This window comes from Prionailurus viverrinus, chromosome C1 (genome assembly GCF_022837055.1).
Source record: "Prionailurus viverrinus isolate Anna chromosome C1, UM_Priviv_1.0, whole genome shotgun sequence".
Taxonomy (NCBI): Eukaryota; Metazoa; Chordata; class Mammalia; order Carnivora; family Felidae; genus Prionailurus; species Prionailurus viverrinus.
In genome coordinates this window covers 170629971-170650496 of record NC_062568.1, presented here as the reverse complement: position 1 = coordinate 170650496, position 20526 = coordinate 170629971, and the positions used below count along the sequence as shown (strand labels likewise).

The 20526-nt window shown below is 51.3% G+C and overlaps 1 protein-coding gene across 2 annotated transcripts; it reads right to left on the bottom strand.

Moving 5' to 3' along the window:
- Positions 1–621: 621 nt before the first annotated feature.
- LOC125173096 (NADH-cytochrome b5 reductase-like) lies at positions 622–20492 on the bottom strand. 2 transcript variants are annotated; one of them, XM_047871920.1, is made up of 7 exons: positions 20418–20492; positions 17224–17524; positions 16162–16310; positions 13449–13536; positions 9895–9999; positions 6198–6401; positions 622–2735 (listed from the first exon to the last, which is right to left on the bottom strand). In XM_047871920.1, the coding sequence occupies exons 2-7, from the start codon at positions 17422–17424 to the stop codon at positions 2532–2534; spliced, it is 951 nt and encodes a 316-aa protein (XP_047727876.1). In that variant the 5' UTR covers positions 17425–17524; positions 20418–20492; the 3' UTR covers positions 622–2531. The 2 variants fall into 2 exon arrangements, with proteins under 2 accessions (XP_047727876.1, XP_047727877.1); XM_047871921.1 differs by having other exon boundaries at positions 20348–20423.
- Positions 20493–20526: the final 34 nt, after the last annotated feature.

Below are 20526 nucleotides of genomic sequence, written 5' to 3'. Positions count from 1 at the left end.
CCGGGCAGTGGCATTGTCCCCGGCTGCCCAAGAGCTAGGCTAAAAGCCCTTGCCATCCGCTCTCCTAGCATCAGTCCTTCCCTTTCTAGCACACTCCTCCCTTTTAGATTTACAAGTTTAGTTTTCGTACTCCTTGTTGGGCTCTAAGCTCTGGGACAGAGCGACCAGAACCGCATCTGCCTTGTTCACTGTAGTTTCCCTAGTGCGAGCACACAGTCTGACTCAAAACAGGCCCTCCAGGACTATCTGTGAGTAGCGTCAACAGGATGCACTGGGGGAGGGGAAGCGGATGGAAGACACTCAGATTTCAGAGGCCTGGAGACAGAAGAAGTGTCGTGCCCAGGTCACAGGAGAGGCGGTAAGAGGTCAAGGCTCCCACTCGGGACCTCTGAGGCTCAGTGCAGGCCTTCCCACTCACTACACCGAGCCGAAAAGAGGCTGCGCGACAGACCGGCATGCCCCAGAGACAGTCCATGGAATACTGGTCTCAAAAGATTCTAGTGGAGGGGCGCCTGGGTGGCGCAGTCGGTTAAGCGTCCGACTTCAGCCAGGTCACGATCTCGCGGTCCGGGAGTTCGAGCCCCGCGTCGGGCTCTGGGCTGATGGCTCAGAGCCTGGAGCCTGTTTCCGATTCTGTGTCTCCCTCTCTCTCTGCCCCTCCCCCGTTCATGCTCTGTCTCTCTCTGTCCCAAAAATAAATAAATGTTGAAAAAAAAAATTAAAAAAAAAAAGATTCTAGTGGATCAAACTGTTCTGTAGTTAAATAAGCGTGGCAAACTGAGTTAAACAAAATGAAAAAAAATTTTTCTTTGCCATTGGACTTTTCAGAGCCTTTGATATGCTAATGTGCATGGGAGTCTTGGCGAAGGTCACAGGCAGTATTCCCGCATCTAAGTGACCGAGGAATTGTGCCTGGGAAATGTAGTTTGAGACCTTTGGCACCATCCCCCATCTGCTCGCCATGGTTGTTTAGTGAACATGGCACAGCACGGAGATTCGCTGCAACTTTTCGGGCAGCGCAAGAAAACCCGATCTCACAAATGGAAATAACTGCAAACCCCAATATATAAATGGGACGAAAACAGAACTGCTCGGGTTGAAGGTTGAAGGGAGCCTGGAGATCCCACCTGGCTGTCCCTTCTCTGCTGCCATGCCAAGAACCCTAGGGTCCTTCAGAGCCCAGTTTGAAAATCACTGGTTACACAGCTCTCAGTACAGGTGACGTCGGGAGACCTGGCTTCTAGTGCCAACTCTGCCATGAACTGTTTTACCCTGGGCAAATCTCTTAGCCTCACTGGGCCTTGGTTTCCCCATTTACACAATGAGTCTATCGGACGGGATGCTTTCTGGAGTCCTGAACTTTAATCTCTGGTGTGAGGAGGACTGTGATTCCGTGACTATAAAGTTCTAATTCTATGATTCCACGCTTCTCAGATTCTGAGATTTCATGGCTTAATATTCCGATTCTGGAAGTGCCCCCAGCCAGCCAGGGCTGCTTCGGCACAGTGGAGCCCAGGCTGTGGAAACCAGAATTCATGACCTGCAGGGCACTGCCCGGGAGTGCCGGGTCCCTGGGGAGGGCTTGCCCCATGCAAGATGGAAGGGTGGGGTGGGGAGGGGGGCGGGATGGGGTGGGGAGGGCAGCGGGGGTGGAGCGGAATCAGCAGCTGCTCAGTGGGCAGAGCAGAGAGAAGGACCCAGGTCTCCTGACTCCTGCTCTATCTTTAGATCTCCATAGCAACCGTCACCAGGACTCCGGAGGAGCTGAAGGCGGCTGAGCTGGCTGCCTGCGGGAGGGAGGGGTGTTTGTTTCCGTATCTCTTTTGCTCAGGAAAGGACTCTTGTTCTTGAGACAGGGGAAGGGAGACAGAGAGTGAAGCCGTTTGCAGCAGGAAAGGCCTGGGCCCCATACGCAATAAAAGTAATCCAGGGCCCACCTTGCTCGGAGAATGTGATCAGGTCACAGAAGCTGAGACCGCTGTGTCAGGCTTGAGGCACTGGAGGTACATAAGGCAGGTTCCTCCTCCAAAGAGCTCTTAGCTACCCCTACGCTCATTCCCTAGGCATTTGCAAGCAACATATCCGAGCCAGCCCTGTGAGGCCACAGCAGGGAGACACATCTTCCAGGGAAAGCAGACTTTTGAACACTTTTACAGGGCAGGGGCAGATGGGGGTCCCCAAGCCCCCTAATCTAAGGAACCTGGGAAGCTCCTCCTGCACCTTCTCCTGCCAACTCCTATCCATCCCACGGCTTAGCATGGACCTGACTTTCTCCAGGGAGCCCTGGACTCCCAGGCTGGTGGCTCTCCTCCTAAGAGCTCCTGCGGCCCCATCCTCCTTCTACACAGCAATATGTCTGCCCGAGGGAGTTGGCCACCCCGTGGGGTAGATGGGAGGCGGAGGTGCGCAGAGGCAAAGACCTTCACCTAGGTCGCCTGGCCAGTTAGCGGCAGGGCCAGGCCTGCTCTTCATGTTTTCTGACTCAAGTCCGTGCTTCCTGCAGTGTCCCAGTGGCAGGACCCTGGCGAGGGCTAGAAGAGGAAGCAGGAGTCCTCGGCCAGGCCTGCGCACAGCAGGTACCTGGCCATGTCCTTGGTAAACTCCGCTGAGCCACAGACCAATGCAAACGGCTTTCTCCGACAGGAGCCAACCAGCTCTTCAATCAGGTCCTGGGCCAGGCGGCCAAAGCGGGTCTTCTCCCGGTAACTCCAGGGAAGCTGCTCCGGAGAGTTCTCCTGAGACAATGAGAAATAGTGCAGGCGACTACTGGGAGGTCTTCAGAGTTCACGCAGCCAGTATGGTCTACCAAACCAGGAAACTGAGGCAGATGCCCTATCACAGGCCAGGCACTTCCTGGCACTGGCACTCTGATCACCCTCATAACAAGTGTGGGGGGGACGGTTATCCTCTCCCCACAGGTGAGACACAAGGAGGAGGCACACCCAGGGCACACGAGGCAGGCCCCACCAATTTTCACTGCTTCCCAGGGGCCACTGCACCTGTCACTCCAGGGGGACGTCTTCTCCCCAAGATTGTGGGTCTTTTTAAGGTTGTCCGCCACCATCACCCAGGGAGTACAACACGTGTTCACCTGTCTCATGAAGTTTCAGTGATCTTACTGAGCGAGCAAACACTTAACTGGGCGGTCACTCTGCGCCTGGCACTGTGGTAGGCCCTGGGATGTGGCAACTGCTCTAAACAGACAAGCTTCCTGGCCTCACTCTGGCCGTGTGAATGAGGGATCCGAGGCAGCAGGGCCTTAACCCAGAGGGGGCTACTTCTCACACAGAAAGGCCAGAAGGAGTATTCCGGGGCATAGTGTGCCCGAGTGACCCAGGCTGCCCTTTCTGCCCCTCTAGCTCCACCTGTGGCTTACATCCTCAGGATCACAAAAGAAAAGCTCCACCCTCAGCTTACGTGGAGGAACTTCTCTTTTCTAAATGAACATTTTGTCGAGATACACCATACCTACAGAAAAGCGCACAAATCAGTAAGTGTACGTAGTCTGAAGAACTCTAACGGAGGGAAGAAACCATGTAACCAGAAGCGAAACACCCAAAAACAGAACAGGACCATCACCTCTGCAGACCCTATTAAGGTGAGCTTCTAGTTTCTGGGGAAAGCAAAGAGACAGCATGGAGAGAGGGGGTTGGAGTCCAAGCTCTGCCACCATGTTCTAGCCGAGTGACTATGACCTCTGTGAGCTACCGTGATGAGCACAGGCCTCTGCTCTCAGAGGTACTCACAGGGCCCTGGAGCCCGGCGCCACAGAGCTCACCTGACCCCATGGGCCTTTCCTAGGACAGCACTGCGGTGCTCACGGGGTGATCCTCACGGGCTCACGGGGCCACAGGGCCCACCGGCCTCACACCTCCCTGCCACTGCCCAATCCCCCTCAGCTAGTTAGGTTTGGCACAGCATCCTTCCTCCAACCGCACACCCAAAGATGTGGTGGGTCTGGTTGTTGCTCAGGTGGGCTGCGGGGCCTGTAATCAATGATGGTGAGCGGGGTAGATACCATCAAGGAAGAGAGCCCAGGCTATGACAGCAGAAACGCCCACGCCAGTCTTGGGACTCTAGAAAGGCTTCCGGGATGGAGTCACACCGCAGCAGGGAGATGTGAGCGGGGAGTAGGCGTTAGGCGAGGAAGAAGGGAAAAGTGCTCCTGGAAGGGGGAACAGCGCCAGCAAAGGCAGACCTGGCAGCCAGAAAAGCACGGTGCACTCACAGCCACGTGCAGACCAGTGACGCCAGGACACACAGGGCAGGTGAGCCAGGAAACGAGGCCATGGCGGCTGGTGCAACCACGTGGGCTTGGCTGTCATCCGGGGAGCAGTGGGGAGCCACAGAAGGGCTGAAAGCATGGTGGTGGTGTGGTCTGTGCCGCCCTCCTGGCTGCACGATGAAGGACACACTGGCAGGGCAGGGCTGGAGAGGGAGACTGTTGAGAAAGCTGTGGCTGCAGCCTGGGCAGGACAGGGAGCAGCCTAGGTCAAGGAGGCATGGAAGGGCAGGCGGCACCTCCCACTCCACTGCCCCTCACCAGTCCCTGCCATTGACAGCCAGCCCCCTCGCCTGCCCAGCCCCAGGCCAGTGGTATCATCAAAGCCCTGGCCCAGAGCTGAAGACCCTTTATTGCTGGTCAACTTTAACTCTGCCCTCAAGCCCAGGCTCAATGCCAGCTCCTCTGTGAAGCCCTCCCTGCTTGCTGCCAGCTCACACTTAATTCTCCATCAATTCACTGTGTTACTTTGATCAAGGTTCTTAATCTCTGTGCCTTAGTTTCCACATCTATAAAATGGGCACAATAGCAGTGCAAGCCTCCCAAGATTATGCTGGGATTAAATGACGTAACACACATAGAGAGCTTAGCACAGTGTCAGGCACAGAGAAAACACTCAGTGAAGCTATCCCTGTGGCTGTCTCCCCATATACAGGTGAGCGCCTGGAGGGCAGGGGGCAGGCTGTCTTCATTTCTAAATTCTGTGGTCGGGGGAACAGAAGGCTGGGCAACAGCCAGTGACTCCGCCAGGTGCCTGCCTTCCTGCTGCTCCTGCCCGCTTCCTTGACCTGGCACTTGAGCAGGGTTGCACGCCAGCCTTTGCTTCATTCTCCTGCCTCCAGCACCTCCTGAGGCTGCTAACGTTCACCAAGTACCACACTCTTGATGTTCATGCCACTGAGCATTCTGTCCCATGGACAGGCCCACAGAGCCTGGCCACTGAGGATCCCAGGACTCCTGGTATTGGGAAGGGAAACCCAATTTCCTGACACCACCCCCGCCACTCAATCATGATGCTGAAGATTGGCTCAGTCTTTAGGAACACTCCAAAACTGCCTCAAGTAGGAAACTGATGGGAAGGGTGCTCCAAACTACTGGGCAGTAAGACTGACCCTGAGCAACACAGAACAGAGGGGAGGCCCCAGCAGGGAACCCCAACCCTGGGGTGAGAAAGAGAAATAAAGCTATAGACCTAGGGGAAGGCAGATGACCAAAGGCAGATGACCAGAACAACTCAGGGCCTGGCTTGGAATAAGGAACAAGATGGCCCCCTCCCACAATGGGCCAGAGGGGAGGGCCCGGGCAGGGTGGCCATGGAGGGGAGAAGGAATCAGAGAAGAAGAGGTCAGGAGGCGGAGTTGCTTCCAGTTCAAGTATCTGAAGCTTGGAGAGTTTGGAAGCAGCTTTCCCGCCATGCAGGGCAAAGTGGTGTGGTAGGGGCCCTAATAAATGCGGTAAACCCAGATCCAACTTACTCCACCAACTGTTGATGGAGTGCGTGCCTGGCACTCTGCTAGGCACGGAGGAGAGCACGGTGATCCAGACACATGAGCCTTACCCAAAGGAGCTTATCACCGCCTAGGGGACATCTGTGGTCTGGCCCACTGACTCCATAATCAGGCCCTCAGCACATAAACCTGGTGATGCCAGGGGGCAGATAGTAGGCAGCAAAGCATGGCGGGGAGGGCTGGAGCTCAGCCCTGACTTCGCCCATCCAGCAGCATGGATGCACTAGCACCTTCACATCTCTGAGCGTCAGTTTCCTCATCTACTCAACAAACATAACCTTCCTTGCCAGGCAGGTGGGGATTCCCACTGGTGGCAGGGGGCAGGGAGGCCCCAGGGGATCCTCAGGACAGCTGCAAGGGGAAACCACAGTGTCCATCAGGGAAGGAAGTCACCACGCTGGGCTCACCTGGCTGAGTACAAAGAAGGTACGGACATTCCAGAAACGAGCTTGCTCCTGGAGGAAGGTTTTCAGGTAGATGCCCTCAAAGGTCTTGAAGCAGCCGACCAGGGTGACAAAGGTCTCATCCTCTGCATTGTCTGTTATGCTCTGCAGGACAGGCACCATGGGGGCCAGGCCAGTGCCCGAAGCCAGCATGAGGAGCTCACCGTACTGGGGGACAGAATGGGTATATGACAGACATCAGCCCACCCACCTGCTCTAGGGACTTTTCTTGGGCTTGCTTCAACTGCCCTTCCTGGGGGTCCCACCCATCTGAGCTCCCCTCTCAACATCCTCCAAGAAGCCATCCTTGCTCGCGAGGTCTGTGGAAGAGAAATCATGCAATCGGGAGGCTCTAAGTGGCTTTGTTGCTTTCCTAAGCCAACTCCACAGGACTTTGTTTGCACATTTCTCTTGACAGGTAGCCCACTACCTCCCAAAGCAGTCTGTTCTATTATAGGGTGACTCCCCTTGCTGGTGAGGTCTTTCCGCCTCACCCTGAACAGAAACCTGCTCCCACCAAAGCCTTGTCTACCACCCCTATCCCAGCTCTGCTCTCTGGGCTGCCTTCTCTGCCCCAGGGCAACCCTGTAGAGATCTGTGGGCCCCGGCATGGATGCCTCCTCTTCTCTAGACTGAGATACTGACTATACATAAGCACCCAGCATAGTGCTGGCACAGAAGTCCCATGCAACATGTGAGTTTCTTCTCCAAGAGGCCCCAGTTTCATTGACCCAATCACTGACTCCATCTCCTGGCTCTAGATCTCTGAAGTAAGGGTGATCTTCTTTAAGATCAGGGCTTTAAAGGTTAGTGTCTGACCTATACAGCAAGGTGGTTTGTCTCCTTCATTCTAGAGATCAGGCCTCTGAGAATGCAGTCCAGGTTTTCACTAGCTTTATCGACAGCCAATGCATTATCACACTTCCTCGAGTATCAGTCATGCAGACCTGGGTATAAATCCCCAGCCATATGATCTGGACAAATGCTTTCAGTTCTCTGGGCCCTGGTTTCTTCACCAGTGAAATAAATGAATGAATGAATGAATGAATGAATGAATGAATAAATAAGTAAATAAAATAACAGCACCTCCCCACAGTAGCACGTGTCTCAGGATGGTTGTGAGGATTAGACAAGATGTCATCAGGTGCCTGGTGTGGACCCTGACACTCAACACAGTTCCATCCTGTCTCTCACTGAGCCCTGCTGCCGGCTGCCCGACCCTGTTCAGCCCCCCGGTCCTGGGCCTGCCGTGTTCCCCCTCTTTCTCCCATCACTGCTCAGGGTCTCTTCTGGAAAGCTTTCCCCAAGCCAGTAGCGTATGAGGGATCCTTTCTTTGCATCCCCACAGCTCTCTGTGCACCCTCCTCATGACACTGGTCACACCGTATTGTCACCATTTGTGTGTGTCTGCCCCCCCATCACACTGTGAGCTTCTGGAAGACAGGGCCTTGCCTGACCCACCTGTGGCCCAGGGTGGAGACCTGCAAACGTCTGCAAGGAACACACAGGCAGATGCTCACGTACCAGTGTCACGGCTGCTGTGGTCGCCGTCTACCATGAAGACCCCTGCAGAGCAGCACAGCAGGGCCAGGAGGAGGGCCAGAACAGCCCCACGTCCCCCAGGGGAGCAGAACCAAGCCTTAGCCAGTTTCAGCAGCGAAATGTTTGTGTGAGATGACAACTCGTCTTCCTCACTGCCTGGCTCTACAACCTTCCTGGACAGGAAGTGCAGGGGCTTTGCAGGGGTGCCTGAGAGGCTCCACCCAGAAATGGTGGGCAAGACAATGTTCATTGCGGGGCACCTGGGTGGCTCAGTTGGTTAAGCGTCCGGTTGTTGATTTGTGCTCAGGTCATGATCTCACAATTTGTGGGTTTGAGCACCGCATCAGGCTCTGTGCTGACAGTGCGGAGCCTGTCTGGGATTCTCTTTTTCTCCCTCTCTCTACCCCTCCCCGATTTGCATGCACACATGCTTTCTCTCTAGAGAATCCCAAGCAGACTCCGCACTGTCAGCATGGAGACCGACGCGGGGCTCAAAGCCATGAACCATGAGATCATGACCTGAGCTGAAGTCAGATGCTTAACCAACTGAGCCACCCAGGAGCTCCTAAAGAAACTTAAACAAAAAAAGACAATGTTCATCAGGGGTCCCCTCCAGGTCAGGAGGAAACAGGGACAATCCTGGTCTCTGCTCTCAAGACCTTGGGGGACACAGAGACACCCTCAGCTAAAATGCAAGGCGGAGCATGGTTTGTACTAGAAGTGCACTACACAACAGCATTACCACATATACACCACGCATCCATAAAGTAGGGGTAGCAGTACCTAAGAGCTGTTGTGAGGATAAAGTAAAATTTTAGCACGGCAAGGGCTAAAATCGGAGCCTGACACACACGCAGTGCCACACAGGTGTTTCACAGTATCATTATACACCAATATGTGTGTGCGTGTGCACTTGTGTACACACCTGTGTGTGGAAAAGGAATTAGAAGGTCATCTGCCAAGATAGTAAGGCTGGTGTGTCTTGGGAGATGGCCTACAGGGGTTCTTTACTTTCTTCTTTTTGCTTTGCTAAATGGTTGGTTGGTTGGTTGGTTGGTTTTTGGTAATGTACAAGGACCATGTTTCTAATACACAATAAAAAGCTATTTTTATATTAAACAAAAATAATGGAGAGAAAGAAAGGATTCATTCTTTTCACTTGTTTTGTTTTGCTTTGTTTCCTGATCATAAAGGTAATAGATGCTCACTGTGGATAACTTGGAAGGTATAATGAAGAAAACAAAAATCACCCATAATTCTACCACCCAGAGCCACTAACATTTCATTGCATTTTTTTATATTTTTTCTGTGCATTTAAACTTAGTTGCCCAACCTGTTGTACATTTGGTTTTATACACAGTGTTTGTCACCAGATCTTACAGCATAAGCACAGACCATCATTTATAAACATAATTTAAAAATCCAGGATAATAGTTTATCAAGTTCCTGTAACCCAGTGTACCTAACAGTTGCCCCGTTGTTGGATATTCTGTTTCCTCCAGTTTCGTGCTATAATAAAGCTTCCGTGTACATGTGCACAACAGACAACGTTTGGATTCTTTCCATAGGACAGGCTTCCAGAAGTGGAATTGCTGGGTCTAAGGATTTGAAGATTCTTAAGATGTGGTACACACTGCCCAGCTGCTTTCCAGATATGCACCAACTGATGAGAAATTATTAACTCGTCCTGGGCACATCAGGGAAGGATATAAATATGCCAGGAAGATGAGGGGAAGAGCCTTCAGGCTGGGAAGCAATGGGCTCCCAAGTGGAGAGCCATGGGGTGTAAAAGGAGTAGTCTCCATAGTTTTGTAGCTGGAATGTGAGAGTGGAAAGATACCTGAAGATCTGACGGTTAGGAGTCCTGAGTACCAAGTATGTGAGTGTGGATTTTCCAAGCAATGGGCAGCCATGGACAGTTCTAGAGCATATGCAGGCAATTTTGTTTCTTAGTGCCTATTCCATCTCCTCCCATGTCCAACTCCAAAGATACTCTTGGAGTTGAATTTGGGCTCAGGAAGAATGGCACAGTGCAATTCTGCAGCCTGAAACAGGAAAACCGTGGTCCTGGGGCTAAGCCAGGAGGGGTCTCCTGAAGACTCAGTGTGCTGGCACCAACCTGGTTTGGTTTATAGAAGAAGTCTCCAAATGGACCTCGCCAGAAAGCGGTGTCTCCTGCGCTCCAGGACTCGACGTACCGGGACATCAGCCCAGTCTGGTAGCACTGGGAGCAAACACATGGAGACCTCACTGAGACAGGCACATACGTCCAATATAAACCACATCAGCCACTAATGTGCGCCCTTCCAGCAGGTCAAGTGCCGTATGTGTGTTATCTCATTTAATCCTCCTAGTCACCCCAGGGTTGGTAGTCATTCCGTATTTTCAGATGAGGCCCAGAAGCTTATCCAGAAGGGAAACGGTGAGGCTGGGATAAGAACCACAGGACTGACAGCCTTACCTTCAGAGGTCTCAAACCCACACGACTACAGGGACCGTATACGTAGCATCACTGAGTAAAGAACTAGGTATGAGATGATTAATGGCGACTGACACTCACTCTATCAGGGAGACAACACAGGGAGGTGGGGACTGTAGTAAACTGGTGAGTGAATGAATGCTCCTTCTAAAGGAGGAAGATACTTTGCAGACTCCAGGATACAGTTTGTCACATCTTCTGATTTTCCAAGAGGGGCAGGAGATACAAATTTTATGTAAAATCACCTTGTTTTGAAATGTCAGAAATCAATTCTAATTTTTTAAACACTGTGCAGGCCCAAACCAAAGATAATTATGTGCCAGTTTGTAGGCCGCTCATTTGCAACCTCTTCATTGCCTGTTACTGTGTCCTGGCTGGACGAGAAAAGTGAAGGTTGTAGAGGGGACTCCTTCACGGGGGTGGGCAGCCCACATTTCCTGGGGGCATGCCCACTCTGGGTCTGGCACCATGCTGGGGCTGCAGGCAAGGCAGCTAGACCATAAGTTCCATGAAGGCAGCCAGAGTCTGAACCATGGGAAAGACTTAATAAATATCTCAATGAATGAATTAATCAATCCAGATTCAGGCCCACCCCTTAAGGAGCTCACAAACTAGGAGGGACCGAAGTCTCACACATATACGAGATAGAGACTACCTAAAACCCCATGAAAAGGACAGAGTGCTGAGAGAGCCCTGAGGAGGTGCAGTCACTTCCAATGGAGTAGGATCAGGAATGGCTTCCTGGAGGAGGAGGCATTTGAGCTGAAGCTTGCAGGCTAGGCAAGACTGCATTCCCTGGGGATAGAAGCAGGAAGGCAGAGAGGATTCTGGGTATCAGGTGTGGTGTGGTCAAGGGAAGGACAGTCCAAGACACAAGTGTGAAGAGGAGGGGGAAGCTCTGGTAGACAGGACTGAAAGGGTGTCTCGAGTGAGATTATAACCAAGCTGGAAGGAGATGGAACCTTGGTCACCAGACACGCTTTGAAGAGCCCACAACTACCCGTGGGAGCATCCCTGACTTCCTTGGGCACCATACGCATAAAGCAAGCAAAGTCTTCAGCTCTCCTGCAAGAGGCCTGGGAGGGAGGCTACAGTTCTCCACCTAACTTGCTGGAGACCTGTCTCCAGCACACCTGTTTTCTGGCCCCGGTCTTGGCGGAGGCACAGCCCCAGCTGGGACTTTCACAGCCCTACCGCACAGACAGCACTCAAGGAGAAAGGAAGGATTCTTCTGTGTCTCCAGCACCCACCCAAAGCCTGCTCGATACATACCTGTTAAACAGAACTGACACCGAACTTCTGTTCTTCCACTTGGGATCCTATTACCCAAGGGGCCTTGGGACAGTGACATCATCACTCTGAGCATCCGTTTCTTTATCCGCAAAGTGGGATAATAAGATCTGCTCTGCAGGATGGTTATGAGGTTGAAAGGAGATGAGGAATATAAAGAGCTAGAAGCAGTGCCTGGTGCCCAGAAGGTGCCTGAGAAATGAGAGTTCCTCCTTCCCATCCACATGGGAGGTAAACCTAAAAAACCCGCCTGCCTTCCCAATTTGCAAAGACATTTTCAGCTCTTCCCAGCCAGCGGCTTAGGGATAATTAAGCATCTCTCTAAAGAGAGGCTTTCCGGTAAACGAAGGAGAAAATCAGCCTTACAGCTGGGACAGATCCAGCTGCCCTGAAGAACGGTCTCCAGGCTTATCCTTTCAACAGAAACACACCCAGACAAGCAGCTTGGGGAAGCAGGCCATTTGGAGAGGATTTGTGGAATCTCCCAGACAAACAGTTGCGTGGAGAAGGGATCCCATCCAAGCTTATGTGTGAGGGAATAAACACTCGGGCTTTGACTGAAGTCAGGGAAGACAGGAGCCAAGACAGTGCTGGGGTCCTGAAGTCAGGAGGCTCACTCACCAGCCACACTGCTTACTACCTGTGGAGGCTTGGGTCCCCCTGGGGTCTCAGCGTGCTTGTCAATGAAAGGGAAATAATAATTCCCGCCCTACCAGGGAGATAAAGGACGTGAAAGCAATTCTTACATATCAGTGTTCCCTGGGACTCTGTTTGGGAAATGACGAGGTAGATGATCAGGTTGACTTGTATAAAACTACCACTTCTGTTAAGTCAAAAATGTTAGAGTATCAGCAATTTCACACAGTTCAACCTAATTATTTTTTCCACATAATTGGACCTTCAAGCCCTCTTACATACATCTGGCACCCAGGCCTTGGGTCTTGTGGGGAAGGGGGGGATTTGTACCCAGCCCATTTTGTTCAGCTCATCTCTGCCAAGTGCCCCACCCACCTTGGCTGCTCCCACGAGCACCCCTCCTCCTGCCAATAAGACTGGGTACAGTTCCCACAAGACCATGCTCTGTTTCACACCTCCCTGCCTTCGGTTAGCTGTCCCCTCAGCCTGGAATGCCACTCCCTACCACCGCCAATATGTATTTGGTCTTCAAGGCCCAACTCAAATGCCCCAGCCCCTGTCTACCTCCCTGAGAGGTGGTCTCAGGTTAGTTCAGTTCACAAGGTGCTCCATGTCCCACTTTCTCCTGCTTGCCTCCTGCAATTCCAGGACAAGTGACTGACAGTTCCCCAAACTGTGCCTCCTTTGCCATTGCATGTGTTGTTCCCAGCACTGAGTTTCCTTTCCACATATCCCTCTCAGTCCTCCCCTCCTTAACTTCAACACACAGCTCAAACTCACAGCTTCTGTTAGGAAGCCCAGCTCCCTTCCCTGCAGCCCCAGCTGCCCTGAATTGGATTGGGGCCTTCTGTCATGCCATCTATCATATCGTAGTGTCCTGGCCTCTTGTCAAAGGTGGGCATAGTATCTGACTCATCTTTGGATCCCAGCTACAAGCACACAGTCAGTACCAAATGGCTTGGTTCCCCCTTCCCCTGGGTTCAGTGCTCATTCTCCGTGAGTAGGTGAGAAGGAACAGTGTTCCCTTTCTCAGTCTGAATGTCCTTTTCATAAAATCTGTCTCTGTTGGTGGTCCAGCAGCCCCTCTTCCCCAGAAAAGAAGATAGGAGAAGGTTTCCTTCACTGTCCCTGCCCTTTCCTCAAGCCAGCCTCCTCCCATGTGAACACTGGCTTTTCCCACATGGGTTGGATCTGCCCCATCCCAACCAAGCTGCCAAATGGAGATCCAGTCCATACCATCTTAAGAACATCTGTGTGGGTCAACTCACCTTGATTAAAACTTCAAAGTATCCTTCCGCGTTGGCAGGGCTGATGGGCGTATAGGCTCTCTGAATTTCTAAGTCATCCACTTTCCCTCTGAGAAACGGAAGTATATGGTCAGGCAGTCAGGCCGTCATTCAACAAACCCTTGTAGGTACCTACTCTGTGTCCGGCTGGTGAAAGCTAGGGCCCAGTCATCCCCAGTGGTCCTCACTGAAGGTGGAGCAGAAAAAAGGAACACTGGGCTCCCCCGCTGCCACATGCTGGCTGTGAGACCCAGCCAGGATCAGGTCCCTGATCCCTTAGTGGTCCCTTCCGTAAGGTGGAGACAACCATTTGTGTCCCTGTTGTGTGGTTCTACCTGGATTACAGATGGGAAAGTCTTCAAATAGTCCACTAATGATGTGAACTGCTTTGAGGACATCACTGTGCTTTTTCCTGACCTCTTCTTTTTTAATTAAATTAAATTAATTTAATGTTTATTTATTTATCTATGAGAGAGAAAGCGAGTGGGGGAGGGGCAAAGAGAGAGAGAGAGAGGGAGACAGAGAATGCCAAACGGGCTCCACACTGTCAGCGCAGAGCCTCACATGGCGCTTGAACTCACAACCCAGGAGATCATGACCTGGGCCAAAATCAAGAGTTGGACGCTTAACTGACTAAGCCACCCAGGCACCCCTTCCTGACCTCTTCTTGACCATAGAATGAGAAAGATAAAGGCTAACACTTATGGAATGCTTACTACCATGTACCAGGAGCATCAGAATCAGAAAGATGCTCGAAGGTGCCCTAGTCCAAGGCCCGACCTATGATGTTATCAAAAAGGGTGCCGGGATGATATCATGAGTAATAATAGCAGCCATAGTGCATTAAATGCCAACTGTGCACCAGCCATATAGTATGCATTATCTCATTTAACAAACAATAACCCACAGGAGGAAACCAAGGCTAAGGATGTCACTTGCCTGAGGTCACACAGCTAGAATTCATCCTTAGCTCTGCCTGACTCCAGAGCTGGGTTCCTCACATGACACCTCAGAGCTTCCCAGAAGCACCCAAGCACTCCTCTTTTGAGTCCTACTGCATGCAAAACTCTCTTCTCAGAGACATGCATGGATTAAAAAGGCTCCATTGAACTGCATCAAAAGCAGGAAGATAGAAATATTCAATAAGTGCTTAGGGAACAAACAAAGAAATAATAAACAGAACATACGGCGTGGCATGGACACAGAGAGCACTGTGACATCTGCTACCACAGAGGTACACACTGACATGCTACAGATGAAGGGACCACTCTCATCCGGGGAACTCAGGAGGCCTCCTGGAGCTTTTGATACCCTCCTGGGTATGAAAGAGGAACAGGCCACTGATAGGTGAAAGTGGGAATAGGAAGGAAGTAATTCCAGGCAGAAGGAATAGCCTGGGCAAAAGCTCAGAGGTAGGAAATGCAGAGCAAGCCAGGAAGTGGTGAGTGCATCATGAGGCTGCGGCAAGGCACAAGTGTGATGGAGGAGTGGGGAGAACTTGGTGGGGAAAGAAGCTGGAGCTTCAGGGAGCTTCCCTAGAACCCAGCAGGTATCTGAATGGGAGCGACAAGGTCAGCTACACGTGTTAGGAATGTCACTGGAGGGGCCAAGCTAGGGGCAGGAGTTCTGGGCATCCCTATTTATGGATGGAGGGCTGCATGGGGCTGCGACTTGCCCCAGAACCACTGGGACAGTGAGCTTTAACCACAGGCAGCCAGGGCACAGGCCAGATGCACTGGACACAAACACCAGGGGTCAGCATGAGGCAAGTGGCTGGAGTGTGACCAGCAGTAAGACATGCTCTCCTTGTTTCCTGGCTATACCTTCCGTCTGCTTTGCTGGCTCCTTCCCCTCCTGCCAATACCACAGGTGCTGGAATTGCCAGGGTTTGGTCCTCTGTCCTTCTGTCTTTCCATGTCACACACACTCCCAAATGTCATCCAGGTGCAGGCCGATGATTCCCACACCCACATCCATAGCTCAGATCTCTCTGCTGAGCCTCAGACCCATATAGTCAACTGTCTAGCAAATGCCTCCACCTGGAGGTCCCAAAAGGGCCTTGTCCCTGGGCAGGTCAGGTCAGGTGGAGCATGGGGTGGGGATCAAGATGGGGGGAGAGGGCAGAAGTAGGCTGGGAGCAGGAAGGAACTTCAGAGGAGTGGTAGAGTGTAGCTGGGGAGCCAGGCTGTCTGGATTTGAATCCCAGCTGTGTGATCCTGGGCAAGTCCCTTATTTTCAAGGACAAGTGTCCTTTCTATCAACTGGCACTAATGTTAGGTTAATACCACAGGCTCTAGAGCCAGACTGCTCGCCTTCAAAATCCTGGCCCCAACACTTCCTAACTGTGTGACCTTGGGCAAGTTACTGAACCTCTCTGACTTCAGTTTCCTCCTGAGAATGACAATGGTACCTACTGCACAGGGTTTTGTGAAGATTAAATGAGTTCCCTAGGTATGAGCACACAGAATTGTGCCTTGGAGAGTAAATACTATGAAGGTGTTCACTGTTGCTGTTGTTGCTACTAGTTAATATGAAAACTCAATCCCAGAACCCTTTGAGTCAGGTACCACTATGTTTATTTTAAAAGGGATAAATGGAGGCATGAGGGAGGTTAAGCAAGTTGCTCTAGGCCACACAGCTAGCAAATGGCAAAGCAGGGCCTCAAAGCTTTGGCCCTCCCACCATCTGAGTGTACCGTAGGATGAGGTGCTGTCCAGGCCGCAGGCCGAGCTGGCTGTTCCTGGGTAGTGCAAACCGAACACGGTAAGTGTCCTTGGTGAGTCTGTCCACGGCACTGATGCGGAAGGCCAGGAAGGTCTCTGGGTTCAGCTTGGAAGGGCAGCTCTGCAACAGGAAAATATCCAACAGCTAGGACCTGGGACTCAACAGACACACAAGCATCCACAAGCACCCTCCCCACTCTCCGCAAGGACAGGCTATTTCTGCCGGTAAGTTTTCTGTACAATAGAGAGTAGTCCCACCTCACTGCCCTTTCATGCTCTGATCTAAGAAGGCCCGAACATTTCACACTGAGCTCACCCTGCTCTGAAGCCTTCCATGGCTCCTTCAGCCCCAGGATATAAAGCGCAGCCTCCTCAGCTGGGCACTCCAGGGCCCTGTGGATGAACGTCAAGCCTCATTTTCTCTCGCCTGCATCAAATGGCAAACCTTTCTCTATTCTCCCAAGAATACCCTGCTGCTTCCTATCTGGGAGTCTTCATTTGCTCAAGCTGTGCCCTTTATCCAGAACACTCATCTCCAACGTATGAAATACCTACTCATCCTTCAAACCTGCTAAAATTCAGGTTTGCAGAATTTAGAAACTGATGGGATCTTAAGATGATTCAATCCAATATCGTCATTATCCATGTGGGGAAACCGAGGCCCGAATGGTAGTGGCTTACTTGTCCAACGTCACACCCTGAGCAGGAATTCAAATTCACGTCTTACGTTTCAGTCCCCTGCCTTTAACACTCCATCTACCTGTACCTCCTCTCAGAAGCTTTCTATGAATGTCATGACTCACAGATCTCTCGCCTGTAAAATGCCCAAGCCCCATTCACTCCTGGGACTACCCCATGCCCCAGCTCAGGGTCAGGCTTTGAACTTGGATCTGTCTGCTTCCAGTGAGCACACTCTTTTCTCTCTGCTGTGCAGAGTCAGGGAAAGCATCTCCACACAGGTCCACCGTGCAGGGCAGAGGCCAGGCACACGCTGCCACTCTGGCCCTCTTATCTGAGGAGCAGCCCTCCCTCACCTGTGACTCCTCTCCACTCAGCAGGCTCCTGTCTTTGCTGGCTCGCGCTGCCTCCCACCTCGCCAGCTCTCGGTGATAGAGATCAAACACACAAGGTGAGCAGCCACTGCCACAGCACTGGGAGGGCAAGGGCTCCACGGGCCGAAGCTGCAGCCAGGCTTCCTCCTCCTCCTCCTCCTCCTCCCCCGTCTCGTCCATCATCCGTGGGGCTTGGGCGGCCTGGGAGGGACAACTGGGTGCTCTTCCCAGAGCAGGTTGGACTCTGTGAGGCCAAAGGCCCAGGCCCTGCTCCTCCGTCAGCCTGAGAGAGGGAAAACATATGGGTTATACTCTGGTCATCTCTATTCCTCCTATTCTCCCTGAGGCCTGCAAGTGCCAAACTCTGTGTGAGCATCGGGACAGGGATGAATCAACCCTGAGATCTGCTGCCTGGCAGGGGAGGCAGACAGGACACAACAATCAGAACTGGCAACCAAGGTTTCCTGACTCTTCCTGTGCTTTCAGCGCTGGATTAAGCACTTTTCACAGAAAACCTCATTGAATTTAAAAAATATTTTAAGTGATAGGGTGTCTGGGTGGCTCAGTCGGTTAAGCTTCCGACTTCAGCTCAGGTCATGATTTCATGGTTTGTGGGTTGAAGCCCCGCATCAAGCTCTGTGGTGACAGCTCCAAGCCTGGAGCCTGCTTTGAATACTGTGTCTCCCTTTCTCTCTTTGCCCCTCCTCACTCACACTCTGTCTCCCTCTCTCTCTCTCAAAAATAAACATTAAATAAGTAAATGATATTCAATGATAAAACACAGTACTTATGTATAATTTAGTAATTATAGAAATTATTAAAAAGGAAATTAAAATGTTTAGAAAAGAACACCTATGTAACTACAACATGTTCAAGTACAAAGAGCCTTGCTAGCAACCCAGAAGCCAATCACGTGTCCCTTCCTGGTGACCTCCCATCCCCCACAAGGTAATCATCATCCTGACTTTTGGCATAATCATTCCCTTGCTTTTCAAAAGTAGTTTTGCCACTTTTGTGTGCAAACTTAACCACTGCAGTTCAGCTTTGCCCGGTTTTTACCTTTACGTAAACGGAATTATACCAACATATCCTTTTCTGTCTTCACTCAGTTTCTGTCTTCACTCAGGCAAGTCACCCACCAAATTGCTGCGTTTCATTTCATCTTTATAATGAGGCTAGTACTAGAGATGTCATTTTATAGGCGGAAAAACTGGAGGCGAGGTGGGGGGCGGGTTTTGTTTAATAACTTACCAAGGTCACATAGCTCCTAAAAGACAGGGATGTCCCGTTTCTTGGTTACCAATCACCTCCCACAATTCCTAACCTTTAAAACCTTTTCTACTTTTCCTGCTTCCCATGTCCATTTACACAGGGGCTTCCCATGGTCCCAGAGGATGTGCTTCCAGCCTCTCCCTACACCACCCATCCTCACACCTGCCACTAGCTCTTATCACACCAGTCTCCCACTTAAGCGAGCTTTAACGGCTCCCCATTGCCTACTGGCTCGAATCCAATCTTCTTGCCTGGTGCCCCATGCTTCTTCTGATCAGAACTTGTCCACATTCTCTTACCGCTTGGTTTTAGAAGGGCAGTCCCTCTGTGTGCAATACATCTTTCTCCTAATGTCTCTGAAATTTTGGTTTCAGAAAATTTGGTTCTACTGTTCGTGAGCTCTATGATTTCAGGAGGGTTGAGCAGGCTGCAACCCCCTTGAGGGCAAGGATGGTGTCTTATTCTTCCTGTATTCTGCCACCAAGCACAAGCCTGGCATATGTAAGGCTCCAGTGAATGGTGAGTGCTCATTCAGTTTATAAATAAGGTCTGGGAGCCAGGCACAGTGCTAGGTGCTGAGACACAACAGATATAAATAGGACATGGGCTCCCTACATAAGGAGATAAAGCTTGCAGTCTAGCATGGTGTTACATCAATTCAACTCATTTTTATTTTGTGCTATGGACCAGGTATGTATTGTGAGTGAATGAAGTCTGGAGCCCTCTTTATGCTTTTTTTTTTTTTTAACTTCTGAAGTTTTTGCAAGATAACTGAGATAAGTAAAAGCTCTGTTAACTGTAAACTGTAATACAGCACGAGGGTTATTCCTATCAGTATTTGCCTTAAACTTACCTTCTCTGCGTCTTAATTACCCTACCTTCTTTGATGTTTTGGAAATCGGCAGAGAAGTTGGCCAAGTCCACCGTGAACTTTAAAGATCTGGTTCCTGCCTGCTCCTAGCCTCTACCTTTCCAGTCTAAGAAGCATTAACTTTAAGCCAGGCCTTGACACCTGTTGTTGCCTCTGGCGAGATGACCTTTGGGTCTTCCTTAAAGGTCACCTCCTCTCAGAAGCCCATCCTGAACCTCCCCTTTCTCATGCCTGTCACATACCCTATTTGTTTCTACTATGTATTGATTCATTTACCACATATTTACTGCTGTTCTAGGTGCACGGGATAGAGCAGCGAGGAAACAAAACCCGCTGCACTCATGGAGTTTACATTCTAGTGGAAGAGAAGGTCATCAGACAAGCCCCAAATGGAAAACACGGTATTTAGTGTTAAATGCTAAAAAGAAAAATAACTGGGGAAAAGATATAGGAAATATACATGCGTGTTGCAATCGCTTATTTACTTTACTTGCTTTCTGCCCATAAACTCTTCATTCCATAGCTGTTTTATTCACCAACGCAAACCCAACGCTCACCACAGTGCTTGACCAACACCGCAAGCATTTGATAAATTGGTGTAGGTGCAAGGAGCAAAGAACATCTCCATAGCTCTGGGCTAGCTTCTAGGAGGCAGATGGGGAAACCCCAAGGAAATGGGAGGAAACTAACTCCCTCTTGACGCCGGGGAAGGGGCGTGCAGTCGGATGCAGCACTGGTGTAGTGGGCAGGGCCACTCTCAGGCTCAGCGGGTGGCCCCGGTGAAGGCGCAGCAGCTGCGAGAAGTGGGTGGTGAGGCAAGGAAACTTCCAGCGCACCCACTAGGGGCGGGAGCTGTGCGGGCGCCCTTAGGCATTTCGATCCCTATTTTTACAGTAAGGGACATTGGGGCTCAGAGGAAAGTGCCCTGCCAAGCGTCAGCTGCCCGTAAGCGGTCAAGGTTACCTTAAATTCAGGTTTGAAGTACTGGTGTTCTATCCCTAGTCCTATGCCAGCCTCTACCAAAACCACTCACCTACACACCCGCGCCTCTCCCCGAGAGGTTACTCCAGGTTCCGCCCTCTCCCGGGAGGCGGGAAGTGCCTAGCGGGTCTCACCTATGAGAAAATAAAAGTGGTCTGAGG